This window comes from Caretta caretta, chromosome 7 (assembly GCF_965140235.1).
Source record: "Caretta caretta isolate rCarCar2 chromosome 7, rCarCar1.hap1, whole genome shotgun sequence".
NCBI classification, from domain to species: Eukaryota; Metazoa; Chordata; order Testudines; family Cheloniidae; genus Caretta; species Caretta caretta.
The window spans coordinates 43,235,539-43,250,896 of record NC_134212.1 but is presented as its reverse complement, the minus strand read 5'-3'; the positions used below and the strand labels follow the sequence as shown (position 1 = coordinate 43,250,896).

Sequence of the window (15,358 nt, the reverse complement as noted above, 5' to 3'; positions counted from 1 at the left end):
TCTCACCCCCTGGGGTCTGGAACAGTTCATGGGCTGCCAGCTGTCTTTCCACGAGGCAGACCAACTCCTCGTAAGTAGAGGGGTCATTCTGGCCAACCCAAGCCTGGAGGCCTGGTGGTAGCCCCCTCATATACCGGTCCAGTACCAGGAGCTCCATCATTTTCTCAGAGCTGAGGGCCTCAGGGCTCAGCCATTTCTGGGTCAGGTGGATCAGGTCAAACAATTGCGATCGGGGTGCCTTGTCCTCTGTATACTGCCATTCATGAAACCTTTGGGCTCGCAACGTCGTAGTTACTCCGGATCTGGCCAGGATCTCTGCCTTCAGCTGGGGGTAATCTTCCGCAGTCTCTGCAGACATATTGTAGATGACCTTCTGGGCCTCTCTACACAAGAATGGGGCGAGGATACTAGACCACTGATCTTGGGGCCAGGCCTCCCGCAGGGCTGTTCTCTCAAATGCCAGGAGATATGCCTCCACATCATCCTCCTGTGTCATTTTCTGTAGGCAGTGGCTGGCCCATATAGTCCAGGTCCCATCGCAATTGTGGTTCCGCTCCATAAGGGCCTTCATCTGGTTTGCCAGCTCCTATAGCAGAGCTCGGTCCTGGGCAGCCTGATTCATCAACAGCCGATTAGTCTCCTTCACCTGAGTCGCCTTCTGTTGGGTGGTTGCTTGGAGTCAGGTAGCCTCCAGCTGGGCTGCAGCGGCTTGTATTAAAGCCTTGACCACGTCGTCCATCTTGGGGACGGGATGGTTTTGGCTAACCCTGATTTAAGTCCCCAGCGTGGAGATACCACTCCTGACACCACGTGTGGCAAATTGCCGGCACAATTATGATGGGTCCTGCGCTTCCTCTTCTTGTGGCGGGGAGGGGGGAAGGTTCAGGGCACACTTTTCTGCCCCTGAACTAGGGTGTCTACTGTCCCACTAGTAACCCAAAGAAGGGTAGTGGAAAGGGAGGGCCCGGGCCCGCCCTCAACTCCAGGTCCCAGCCCAGGGGCCCTAGGGATAGTGACAAACCACTTGAATTAGTGCTTCCTTCCCCTGGGCTACTTCCCTCTCCTGATCTTCAGCTGTGGGGTTTCCTGCCCTCTCTCTGCACAAGCTGCGTGTCTCTTTACTTAGGGTCTTGGTCTTCTAGCCAGCCACGGCACTTCTCCAAACTCTCCTCTACTTCAACTCCTCTAAACTGCTCTCTGCTCAGACTCCTTCCCCTGGCTGATTGAAGCAGGGGGTTTTTAATCAGGTGACTGGTTTCAGGTGCTCTAATTGGCTTCAGGTGCTTTTAATTAATCTATAGTAACCTTTCTTCCCTCTACAGGGAATAAGGCTTCTCCTCATCCTGGGGCTTACATATCTCTCCTATATCACTCTCCTGCTGCCTTCTGGCCATGCTGTATCACGAACTACATACACAAAAATGAATTTCTACTTATAAAAATTAGAAATTACAAATGTTTTAAAAATTCACCTGCAAATTCCGTTCTGCCTGAATTTCACTCTGGGCAAAGTTTCCATGCTTCAGTTAGGCATTTATACAGGCAGCCTTATTCAGAAGGAGATAATTGCAGCTGCAACTGATGTCAATGGGAGATGTGAGTACTCAGCACTTCTGAAAAGCAGGCCACTTGGGTATTTAATTTTAAACCACCTATATCTGAAAATTTTTGGTGGATGGATACACATTTGGGTGCACCCAGGCACACATTTTGCTGCCTCTTGAGGTGATTTGTGAACTATTAATATTTTCAAAGTTCAACAAACTTTAATACAAAGGTGATAAAAGAGGAACTATTTACCAGCCACAGACTACCTACCCATATGTAAAACTGGTGAGAAAAATCTGACTCAAAACATTGGTTTGGGGGAAAAAAGGATTTTGAAAGTTCATCATTATGAAGATGTGACAGCTTTTAAGATATAGCCAGAGTGCTACACGTTTAAATGGCCAATTTAGAAAAGATAATTACAGCAAATTTTATTCAACCTCTCCTAAGCTTCTCATACCTATACAATGGAGCTCTGAACAAGGTGTGTGTGTTTGTGTGTGTGGGGGGGGGGGAGGGGGGTTTAATCCTCTTGTTTCAATTATTTGAGTATCTAACACTTGTTAGTCTCGTTTGTGTTTTATAAATATCATTTTTGTGTGGCTGAACTGTTATCCTAAAAGATATTACCTTATTCATCTTGTCTCTCATCCTACCCATGTTTTTTTTTTTAATGCACAATGTTTTATAAAGCAAAAGAACTGTTCTAGAAGGCAGTGGTAAAAGTCTATCAACAAGTGTAAAAGAAAGTAAGTTCACAGAACTACTGTATTAACAGTCTGAATTCAGTTGTAATACAAGTTGTTTAATAGAGAGTCTGGTTAAGCTTGTCTTCGGTTAACTTACATGACAATGTTACTTACTTGGGTCAAGACATTATCTTGGCAACAACAGGTCACCCACTGTTTACACTGATGAAGTGGGAAGTAGAATTAGAAGACACTTTAGACCATATCTAAACTAGGAGTGTTTTGCCAGTAAATCAATACTATACCTGCAATGTGTTCATAGTGAGGACACAACTTATACCAGCAAAACACTGCTTTTCCCAGTATAGCTTATTCCAGAACCCACCCTCCCCCCACAGCAAAATATGCTATGCTAGAAAAGGGCAGTTTTGCTGGTATAACTGCAGTTCCATCAGGGGTTTTTGTCAGCACAGCTATGTTGGTCAGAGATCACACCTCTTCATACCCCTGACAAACACTGATATGCTGGCAGAAGTTTGAATCATAACCATGGCCTTAATAAAATGTTACAAGCATACTGATGAATGCTTGCATTAATGAACTCATTAATGAATACCAAGATGCACGTACGGTCAACATAACAAAGTTGCTACATTTACTGACTCAACCCTACACTGACTCTTGACATCAAAGATCACCCAGTTAAAATACTGAATCCCATAACAAAGATCAAATAGATAGGATGTACCTCAGGAGCATTACGGCAATCCACTTTCAGTAACTGTCAGAGTACCAAGGTCCTGATTCCTTATCAAGTTCAGTCCAACAGAAAATGTGCTCTTCAAACTTGGATTGAATCAGTACTGTAACTCTCAATAAGCTCAGTTCATGCTATAACCCTAACATGCTAGAAATTAAAATTAATAGTTCACATTTTCGGAGGCTGGATACCTGAGCTCTTACTCAGTGATCTACTTGATAAGTATTATTTTCCAAAATGCATGGAATAGACTTTGCAAAGGCTAAAAAACTTTACTGTATATAAAAAGAAAAAATTAAAAGAAAGCATGTTCTGAATTTTAAAAAGTTTTCTAGTGTTTCACACTTCTGCAGCAGTTATCAACCTATCTTGAGGTTTCAAAGGACTTTGTGAACATCCATGAATATAGCTGATCAAAAGTTGTCAAAATTTTAACAAAATTTTGAACAAACAGGAGTGGGTGGAATTCTGCAAACTTTTAATTAAAGTTTCCCTTGCTTTTTGACCAGCTTTATTCATGAATAGAGTCTCAACAATCTTAGTAAGCAGGTAAATATCCTTATTTTATAGGTGAGGAAACAGGAGTAGAGATTAAGGGTCAGATCCTTGGCCTCTGGCCACAAACCACACAGCACAAAGGAGGGAGAAGGGCATTAAGTGAAAAGGCCACATAAAGCTCTCCATCTGCACTTCCCTAATTCCAGGCCAGCTGTGTGTAGGGCCAGTCCTGAGGAACAACCTAAGGACTGCTCTAAGTTATGGGAAATGCCTAAGGGCCCAAAATTGCAGCCAGATCATGGAATAGCATGGGGGGGAAGGAGAGACTTTCTTCTAATTAAGTCTCCTGTGCTGGCAGCAGGGGGTGGCTGGCTAGTATAGGAGTCTCTACACCTGCAATGATGCCCCACCCAGGGCCAGATACACAGGCTCTACACCTCAGCAATTATCATCATACACCAGCAATGATGTGGCACAATGTAACCACATCTCATACTGGGGATCTGCTGTAAATGATTTACTCACCACCACTCAGGAAGTCAGGGGGGAACCCAGGCATCCCCTCCCACTCCACACTGCCCCGGAGCCCTATGCCCTAAGAGACTCTTTACTGTAATCGAGAGAGTGTTTGTAAAGCACAACATAATTCAAGTAATATTTTCTGCCAATTTCTTTGCAATCCATCATGCAATTTTCCCCTTCAGAGCACACCTGGGTCAGTTTCAAATACTTTGCATGCCAAGAACTTCAGCTCCTACTTTCCAGAATACAGCTCCCTTAGAGCAAGTTCTCACAGCAAAGTTCACTGGCACACTGTATAGGGAAATAAAGGGACTGGGCAGATCAACACTATCACAGAAGGTGCTGAGATCCAGAGTTAATAGTGAAGTGCTCAAGAGACTCTAGATCATTCCATTACTACCAACTGGAAATGAGGTCACCTCCTGATAACCAAGGAGACAGGAAAATCCAAAGACCAGCAAAAAAATGCATTCTCCACTGCTCTCAAATGTATGTGATCAACAAGTCTTCCATTGGCAAGACAGCTTTGCAGGCGTGCTAACTCAAAGAAACCCTATACATTCAGGATACAGGAAAGAAAAAAGGCAAAGAAGGAGGGAGCTGAGAAACAAAGAACTCTTACATGTTTAAAAGATCCATGCGGGGCTGCAGTTGCTCCAGTGTCTTCTAGATACTCATCCCAATTGAATTCTGCTTCTTCCACTCCAGACCCCGCATCTAGAATAGAACAAACAACCTCAGTCTAGTATCTGACATGGATGTAGTACCTCTCAGAGTATGTTACTTGATTTACTGCTTTAATCACCAAACTAAATATATTTTTGGTTCCTCTTCATCCAACACCTTTTAACACAGTTTCTATTGTGAATGCATTAGTGGAAAGATCAAATGACAAGTCTGTGCCCGTGAAAAGTTACCTATAAATTGCAAGGGAATCAGTAGCAGCAGGTGTGGATTTATAGAGAAACTGGTAAAAGGTCTATTTAATTAGCTAATAAACTTACTGATCTGCTAGCAATTTTCTAGGCAAGCTTACAAACGGAGGAGATACCAGGAGAAAATTAAAGGGATTCTAAAGAAGCTTGATTTTTGTATCACAAATACTAATAAGAAAAGGGACTGTAGTAGACACTCTGCAACTGGACTTTACAAAGCTTCTGATGAGGTGCTGCAATGAAATCTAATTTGGCAGAGATTCAGTCATGGGCTTTCATATGAGCACTGTCAGATGGACTGAAAAGTAGCTGGAGAATGATACAGAAGCCAACAGGTAAAGCAAACTGTGAAATGCTCCAGGGCTTGGTGTTACATCTTTATCAGTGATTGGGAATTTAGGCAAAAAGGCATCATTTATCAACACTAACAAGGACAACAGGTTTTCAAATGGATTGAAAAATTATAATGGAGCTGGGCAAATAATAAAGAGGTAATTACTCTTTTTCCTTCAATTAATGGGTATATTTAGGTCATCTCTAGATAAAAATACTGAGAACATAAAAGAGCCTCACGCCATAAAAAAGCCTGGAGAAGGAAATAACCCAAAACATTGATATTCATTCATTTATGGAGTTACATTTACATCTGGCACTATTGTGATTACTGCTTTCAAACTACTACACATTTCTAAAGCATCAACAACATTTTACAGACAGAAAAACCAGATGAGAGTTTGCAAAAAAAAGTGTGTACATGTAATTTGATTCTGGGCTGCGTGCATAAGCCCTCATGTGGCAAGGAGGCTACAGGCCCTTTCCATGGGACATTAGTGAAGCAGTATCGCAATACCTAACAGAATCCTGAAAGACCGTTGGGTGGTTGGACCTTTGATCCACATGAGTGACCCTAGTGCAGGGGTGGGCAAACTACGGCCAGCAGGATTGCCACCCCAGTGGTGCCATGGGCCCCGCCTCGCTCAGGGAAGCAGCCAGCACCACGTCCCTGCGGCCCCTCGGAGAGGTAGGGGCAGAGGGCTTCATGCGCTGCCCTTGTCTGTGGGTACCTCCCCCGAAGCTCCCAGGGGCCGCGGTTCCCCGTTCCAGGCCAATGGGACCTTCGGGGTGGGGGGAACCCACAGGCAAGGGCAGAGAGCTCCCCATGAGGGCTTGTGCACGCAGCCCAGAATCAAATTACATGTACACACTTTTTTTTGCAAACTCTCCCTTGTTTTTTCTGTCTGTAAACTGTTGTTGGTGCTTTAGAAATATGTAGCAGTTTGAAAGCAGTAATCACAATAGCGCCAGATGTAAATGGGAACGGGGAACCGCAGCCAATTGGAGCTTTGGGGGAGGTACCCAAAGGCAAGAGCAGCGCACGAAGCCCTCTGCCCCGCCCCACCCCTCCCCCAGGGGCTGCGTGGTGCCAGCCACCTCCCTGAGCAGCACGGGTGCAGGAGGCAGCATGCCCTGGCCCCAGAGCGGGCTGCTACCACCCCCGAGCCGCTCCAGGTAAACAGCGCTGGGCCAGAGCCCAAACCCCTCCTGTAGGCACGTCCCCCAACTCCCTGTCCTGAGCCCCCTCCTGCACCCCACACCCCTCCTGCACCCCAGTCACACCCTACACCCCAGCCCCCTGCCTTGAGCCCCCAGCCATACCCTGCACCCCAACCCTGTGCCCCCTGCCTGCACCCCAACCCCCTGCCACACCCTGCACCATTTCCCTGAGCACCCTCATACACTGCGCACCCCTCCTCTGCCCCAAACTCTTGCCCGGAGCCCCTTCTGCACACACTCCATCCCGCACCCCAACCTCCTGCCCCAGCCCTACATTCATCGGCCTGCAAGCAATTTCCCCACCCAGATGCAGCCCTCAGGCCAAAATGTTTGCCCACCCCTGTCCTAGTCCAACTGTCTAAATTTTTCTAGGCTATAAGAGCAGACATGGAAGGGTTCAGTGTAGAGTACATGGAGCGAGCTGGCTCCAGCATAGCTGCAGCACTAAAACAGGAAACAACAAGCATTCTTTGCAAACTAAGGCCACTTTTTGTTCCGAATGAGAGGGACTTTAAATCCACAGCATTAGTAAATCTAGCTTAATTTTCCTGAGTGTAGACAAGCCCTCAACTAAAAGCGTCCTTCACTTTGGACTGTTTGGTATACCTCAGAGACAAGGTGGGTGAGGTAATATCTTTTATCAGACCAACTTCTGAGACAAGCTTTCAAGCTTACACAGAACTGACCTAAAGAGCTATATAAGCTCAAGAGTTTGCCTCTCTCATCAACAGAAGTTGATCCAATGGAAGATACTACCTCACCCACCTTGTCTCTCTAACATTAACAGTTGCAACACCGCAAACAACAACAGTGGTATGCCTCCTGCAAAGGAAGATCCGGAGTGTTTTGTTGGTATACAAGCTGTTCACATCTTTGGCAAAGGAGAGTTCATACTGATGCAGGCACTTAGAACGAGACAGAATTCTACATACATCCAGCCTTAATGATGTTAAGTTAGGGAGTATTCAGAAGGTACCAAGACAAGAGATGAATGGTCTTGAAAGGAAAGATTAGAAGACTGAAATGAATACTGATTGAGTAAACAGTGGCTGAAGAGGGTAAGGGAAGGGAGAGGCACCAAGGAAACGTAAGTGTGTCAACACCAAGGACAGAGAAGAAAGGAATTAGAGTGGTTTCAAGGGAGTACAGCTTGATACACCATTCAAGATGAGTCACAGGAAACACTGCCTAGTCATGAAGTCTGTTTGACAATGGAACAGCATCTTCAGAGAAGCAGGGAAGTCCCATTGCTGGAAGCATTTTAAAACTAGAATGGGCAAGAGACACTTGAGTACTTGTAACAAACACTGCACTGGTAAAGGAATGACAAGATGACTAATACAGTAAGTAGGACCTTCCCATCTCCAGTTTTATAGCTGATTATATAAACTGAATACCATGGCTGCATTTTATAAAGTAACTAAAAACATCAGGAAATTTTATATCTAGTTTGTAAACTAAATGCACATGAAGAAATATCATTTAGTACTTAGTTGTTATAACAAATATTACTTGTTTGGTAAATTCTAGGTGGGGCTCATTAAGCTTATTTAGAGGGTTGTATAGCATTAAGCATTTCCACACATTCAGCCCTTTTCAGACAGGTAATAAACACTCTTGCAGACAGAGTGGGTTGGGTGGAGAAAGCCACTTGTCCTACAAGTGATGAAATAGTAAGATTTTAAAACCATCTTATCTTATCACACCTTTCTGCCCTGAAAGCCAAAACAGATTCACTTCTTAAGCAATTTTTGTTCATTCAAACATAAAAAGGCATAGGCTTGTCCAAAATGGAAAACTTGAAATTCTTTATGTAAAAAATACAAAGAATATAACAAAGTCTTCAGTCTAACTCGGAGGTTCCTTTTTTCTGAACAGAGTAATAGTGTTAAGGGAGATGTTGAAAGGGTGATCCTTTGTTTTAAAGCACTTTAGTGGTAGGTATTCTACAGTGCTAGTGGGATTTCCTTCAAGGTTTACAAAAGCATGTCTCATTTGTTGATTGCACTTATTTGTTGATGGCAATACCTGCGCCAAAGGAACCTACTCTCAATCTGATTTTGATAATGGAAATAATCATAAGCTGGTCATATTGGCCTTGAGAAGTTTTAGAGTTCAAAATACTCAGATACTGAATATGAACTCAGTGGGGAAATGGGGTCATGGTTACTGGATGAACTTTTAGGTGACAGGCCTGGCTTCCTACACCCCATTTTGGGTGGAACCAAGGGGCACCAACTACTCAGACTGGATCTCTGGGCTACACCTGATTACCAACCATATTATAACATAGGTCCAACTCAGTTTTGGTACCTGTATGAGTTTCCCTGAAGGAGGCTATGAGAGCATAAATTTGCAGTGATACAGAAACAATATCTACAAAACAAAGCATTATTTATTAATTCCTCAAAAGGTACAAAGCATGAATAGCTGGGGGAAGCAGACAGCATCTGCCCATAGCATCTAAGTCTGTCTCCCTGTGTGACTTTTTCTTCCTGTCAGCTCTTCATTGACACAGTGGCTAGCATCTCCGAGCTCACCCAAAATCCTTCCCTTTCCCAGGGTCTTCGAGAGTTTAGAATTCCCTTTGATCCCAGACAGCCTTGGGAAAGAGTAAAACTAGCCTGGATGGAGTCAGTTTCTTCCCCTTCAGTGGCCCAGCCACTGTTATCTGAATGGAAGATGTGTACTGGAGGTTGCCTGATGCTTGCCTATGAATTTCCCCATTTACAGCCTCCTTTGATTTCAATACATAGCCAAGTAACCCTTCATAACTGAACAGAGGTCTGCAAAATATTTATTAAAAAACAACCCAGGAATTTCCTGATTTGTCACAAATGGGTCCTTATTTTGAAGGCACTGGTTGAAACCTGTAGGTAATGACTCCCATTTGAAGACAGCCCTAAAACAAACTGATTGAAAGTAAAGTGGTTAAACATAGGAATACTAAATGGATTTTGAGAATATGCAGCCACACTAAACTCACTGCTGAGCTGCTTACAGCACCAAAGTCTTATATAATGATGATCAGCAGATCACTGTCTAAGGGGCAGTTAAGCTCCTTAGAAGAGGCAGAGGTCACTTAACACACTGAAAGGGTCAATTAGTTTATGTTGCTACCTAATCACTACAAGGAACTCCAGGAAAGAAGCAGTGTTTGCCTGCTTTTCTAGGTATCATATACCCACTATTACAGTGCTGTCAGAAACAGTTCTGAATGAACTGGAACTGAGAGATGTGTCTATTTTTACTTCTCTAATATACATTGTCTGCTCTAAGCTGCATATGAGCTATTCACTCATCACACCTGTAGTAGAAAACCAGAAGCTATTATCTTCTACATTATATAAATCACTATTTTCAGCAAAGCATAACAAGCACAATAAATTACTGAAAGTGAACTTTGGAAAGAAATTACAAACTTTTACTCTCACTTTTGTGGAAGTGAGTTTAAGACTTTCCCTCCAATTTTCATAACTAAACTCTCAGTGTTGTAATGCTTTAAACTCTAGTGCATCATGTGACAAATCTGTCTGCCTTGTACCCATGTCTTTCTACAGTGCTGAAGTTTCCAGTTAATTTACTGTAGCTGTTACTGGGTGAATAAGAAACATGAAAAGCTTACTGAGTAATGTCCCCACACTAAAATGCCGCATTATGTTAAATAGGGAGAAAGGTAACAATTTCATTCTCCCCCATTGATAGATACATTATGCATGAATATATTCAGTGAACAAATGTCTTAATTTCTGCATTCAATTTCAGAGAATTCAGAAATACAGTAGAACCTCAGAGTTACGGACACCTCGGGAATAGAGGTTGTCTGTAACTATGAAATGTTTGTAACTCTGAACAAAGCACAGTTCAGGCTCCAGCTCCAGCAGCTGACACTCCAGGCCAGCAGCTCCCTCCTCACCACTGGCAGCTCCCTTGCAGGCAGCTTCTTTCCCGGAGGTCAGACCGAGTTTGCAAGCTTGTCTCCCTCCTAGCCAGGGGAGGGGATGAAAGCCGTGCAGACCCCCGCGCTGCTCCTGCTCGGCTGGCTCCAGCTGCCATGGGCTGGCAGCATCAGTGTCTTCACCTCCTAGCTGTAAGTGGCTGTCCCATGCATGGGAGTGGGGGGTGGTAAGGGTGGTAACAGGCAGCCCAGATGTGCCTACCTCTAAGATGCAATACACGTACAGTACAGTATTTGCTTTCTTTTTGTCTCTTCTGCTCCTTGATTGCTTATTAGTGTTCAATTGACCGGTCAGTCTGTAACGTATCTTTGAGGTTCTACTGTATTTAGTAAGTTTGGCTGAAGTCTGTCCCACTATGAAGGCTTAAGATAACAGGAAACCGTCAAATGTCAGCATTCAGTTGCTGTTTTATTTTTTGGTAAGGTAGTTATGACGGAGTAGGGCCCCATTTAAATTATATATTTTGATCTAGTCAGTTGGTGCATATAGGACCAGTTGAACTCAATTTGCATTTCAGACGTGTCTTGTGAGTTTATTATTTAATGTACTAATCAGTTTGAATTCAGACAATACAATAGAATCTTATTTATTTGTACTAATGAGTGATACCAACTGTGAAAGACTGATAAATCAGAAAGGGCCAGTTTTTTAAAAAGTATTTAGGCATGGCTGTGCTCAGCATTGTAATGCCTAACTGGTTTTAGAGCCTAAATTTCAGGAATTAGAAAAAAGTGGGGAAAAGACAGCTTTTTTGTGGCCAAATTATGTGTGTGGATTAGTAGTGTCAAACCAGCATAGTACTATTGTATATCACTTACTACCCAGAACTATTTGCATTAGTGTTGTCTTCAGTATCAAATGTTTCCGCATTAATTCTGCCATCTGTTTGACTATCCATCCTGTGATACAACAGGAACACAGGGATATTGAATTCCACCACTTGACACTGTTACTATGTGAAGAAGGTGGTGAAATGACACACTAGAGTTTCATTCAGGTCTTACCAAGGAAGAAGTTCAACTACAGGTGCTCTGCTTTAAATCTGGACCTTTGCCCCATGTTAATTCTCGTGGCCAATAACTGTCATACATAATTAATGTGGGTTACTTAGAAGACTGTCAGACGGATAGAGTTAAGTACATCATACTACAGTGTGCAAGACGTGAAATTAAGGCTAACTTCAGACTCTCTCAGTCTGAAACCAAGTTCTAACCACCAGGTTTTTCAACCTGGTTGTAACTATGGTTAGTATCCTTGATCAATATAATTAGTTAGGCCATAATTAAGTGAAGTCAGGTTGGGATTCTGGTAGCTGAAAGACCGAAAGTGACAAGAGTAGGCATTGTCTTTTCCTCCTGTGGCATGGGAAAGCATCCCATCTCTCTGATAACAGTCCACATTCTCACACTGGGAAAGAGTTGGCAGGAAAGAAAATAGGACAGAGGCTATTTTCAGTTACCTTAAAGGAGGAGAGGTAAAGGAGAAAGCAATTTAAAAGTCATACACAAGAAAAATTAAATCAGTCAAAGGAGAAGATGGGGGGGGAAGGGGGAAGTCCCAATAAAAATCTGTCAAAACGTATATTTATATTGTAGCAGCCTACAGTTTATAAACAAATTCAGTGTGCTATGAGTGCAGTAAGGGGACGAGGGTGTGACTAAAAGCAGTGTGATTGAACTGAGGTTAGCACATCTTGTTAATTATTTGGTTTTTTTGTGAGGGTGAAGATTTTCAATTAACTATTTTGTTAACACTTCTGAAGAGAGGACTAAGGTAGAAATGCCTTTTACAACAACAAGTGACTGAAGGAAGGACCTGACAGGTATTAATTCACTATATTCTGTCTATATTTTTCAAAAAAGGTAAATACAATTGTAATTCTCAAGTAAATAGAGGTGAATAAATAATGCAAAAATAAACCCCTCTTTAAATTTTTAATAAATTTACTTTGACTATGTGACCATGTTTGCATCTCGTGTATTTATTTTGTGAGAAAAAGTGTTCATTTAAAGTGAATTTCAAAAGTTGCATATGACAGTATTCATGGAAACTCAATTTGAAATTCATGCCAGAAATTCTCACATGCTTACTGTACTCAAAACAATACTATGTGATTCAGACAAAAATCACAACTAAGTAACACCTTGAATTTAGAATATTTGCAGTTGAGCCATGGTGAATGGAAAGACAGAAGATTCAAGAAACAATGAAATGTTTACAGACACTCCGTAAGTATCAGAGGCTAATGGCACTTACCTTTTTTTGGCAAAATAAAAATCCAGTATGTGCCTTAATGCACAGACATGAGTTTTTGACCTCTGTACAGCCTTAACATTTGTTATGATCTTTTCAGAGTCAGATAACTATTTTTACCCTTTCTTTTTTGCACATGATACCTGTTTATGCAAGTGCTTTAGAAATCTTTGGCTGCTACTGTAAAACTGGTTTGTATATGCCGGGTAACACTTATCCCACCTCTCTGTTGCTCTTTTTTGTTCATCTAAGTATACTTCAAAGGGAACAAGGTTAGCAGCAGGCTATCTGTGATTATTTCTCAGAGATCATATGTCATGGTCAGGTAAAACGTTTTTGCATGCATTGTATGTAGTCATTTTTTTGCACTGCTACAGTAGCAGTAACAGTAATTATACTTTCCTAAAGCAATGTAGGAAACTACAATAGCAATGGTAGAGGGGAAATATTTTCTTTGGTACTTTTCCTTGAGGCAAAGTGAAATTTGGAAGGTAACCTGGTCCAGTGGTTTGACTATGGGACCAGAAATCAAAATTAAAGACTACCCAAAGCTCTTATTATTTTATTTGTATTAATATAGTTCCTAGAAGTCCTAGTTAAGGACCAGCCATTGGTGCCAGGTAATGTACAAAGACAGAGGAAAAGGATGGTCCTGGTCAAGGGTGCCAGAATGGGGGAGTTAAGGCTCCATCACTTTTAAAAGTGGGAGGGCTACGCATACACATACAAAACAAGATAAAACTTAAAATATACTATCAATACAGGTGACTTTAAATCTTATTAAAATATGTAGAATCTGTTTGGCCCATACAAGGTTGTGCTTAGGTTTGTGTGGCCCTCCTGTGTAATAAGGCTGGGCATCACTGGTGTAGACACAGCTTCAGTACAAGACAAGAGACAACAGACGGGTATAGACAGATGGAGGAGTACAAGGAAACGAGACAATAATGGTCTGTGTGATAGACAATGATCTCAGCACACCAGTGGCCTAACTGTTGTCAAGTTTTTTGTTTTTTTTTGGTAGGCATCATGGCAGAGGGCAGTTTTGAGGAGAAGTTTGAAGGAGAATCGTGAGTGACTGAAGCATACCACTCAACTTTTGTAGTTCAGCTTATATAAGAGTAAACATGAAATCATTTTGACTTACTTCACAAGGGTATCAGTAAACTTAGTTTATATCTGCAGCATGTTTTAAGTGTACAAAATATTTTTTATCATAATTGCTCTGCCCTTTTCACTCTCCCACCCCCAAATAAGACTTCTCTGTTCTAAATGGAAGCAACATGTGTGAATAGCCCATATTTACAATGCAAAGAAAAAGCTCACTTTTTAAAATATCATTTCTTAACATAGGGCCAGATCATTGTTTCCTTGATACTATTTGGGGAGTAAGGCACTACTGAATATGTGCAAGGAAATTGGAATTTATCCCATAGTAATTGCAATGTGAAGCTACTCCCTTATACACAAAAATTAGTGTCACGCACTTTTACTGAAAACATTTGCACTCATTTGCTGATCCTATTCAGCTTGGCTGTAAAATGTCTGTGCAGAGAGAGCCTCTAGCCCTGGGCTCATCAGTGGTACTACCTGCATCATGCTGCTGTTCTCCATTCATTTCCACAGCAATCCAGCAGTAATGCGCAGTAGCAGGAAGTCTTGGGAGCCAACCCTGTCACTGTTTGGTGCTCATGTGCTGTTTCCCACCTTTGCTTCTACAGACATCCAGGAAGTTCAAGCAAGAACACTAAAAAAACAAGCAAACAACAACAACAACAAAAAACAAGAAAGAAAGGAGGCTCAAAGCTTTAAAAAAAAAAAATCACTTTTTTTTTTTTCCAGACGCAAGACAAGTGTTTGGCTTACTGCTGAGGAAAATGAAAGGGGAACTGTTCACTTTAATACATTTTTTCAGCTAGTGGCCCTCATTTTTCTCATTAGTAAAGCCAGTTTGACATCATGAATTTGTGTTGCAATAACACATACAAAAAAATCTGCTCTCCAACCCACCTTCAAATGGATTACAAGAGCATGATAGATCCCAGACAGTGGCATGTGGTATGGGACTCAGCAAGAGATATGAACTATCAGCACAGATTTTTTTTTAAACTACTACTGTTTATCAAACTGTACATATCTCACCTGTTATACAGCTCAACTCCTCTCCTGTTTCCAATGGAAAGGCTGGACAGGGCCATATTCTGTCAGTTTCTTGGCTTTGATACCTAGATTGCCAGCCACCTCAAGCCAATGCCCATTTTACTGATGGGAAACTGAGCAGGGTGAGTGACTTGCCCAAGGTCACACAGGAAGTCTGCTGCAGATCAGGGACTTGAACCCAGGTCTCCCATGTCCCTGGTCAGTGCCCTAACAAAAGGCCATCCTTCCCTCCCTCTGATCACAACTATATAAGTGAAATGGACAAGTAACATCCCTTGAGTCAGTGTCACTGAGATCAGAATCTGGCCAACTATATGTCCATTTAAGGATATTTATTTTAAACATTTTAGCAACACACCTTTCATAAGTCTTCAAGGAATTCAGCAATGCTGGTCTTCTGTCACAATGTTATTAAACAAAAAAACTGCTTAAAGATCTTAGCCAATGAGCCATCACTCCCTCACTTTAACAGGATCAACA

At 42.2% G+C, this 15,358-nt stretch overlaps 1 protein-coding gene across 3 annotated transcripts in view; it reads right to left on the bottom strand.

Annotated features, from left to right (window-relative positions):
- SFMBT1 (Scm like with four mbt domains 1) overlaps window positions 1-15,358 on the bottom strand; it is a 156,411-nt gene that overhangs the window by 64,809 nt on the left and 76,244 nt on the right. For 2 of the 3 annotated variants that reach the window (XM_075130570.1, XM_075130569.1), the window contains exon 2: window positions 4,640-4,734. In XM_075130570.1, the coding sequence (XP_074986671.1) occupies window positions 4,640-4,734 (95 nt within the window). Of the gene's footprint in view, window positions 1-4,639; window positions 4,735-14,308; window positions 14,466-15,358 lie in introns of all 3 variants that reach the window. The other variant, XM_048857129.2, reaches the window with a different exon arrangement.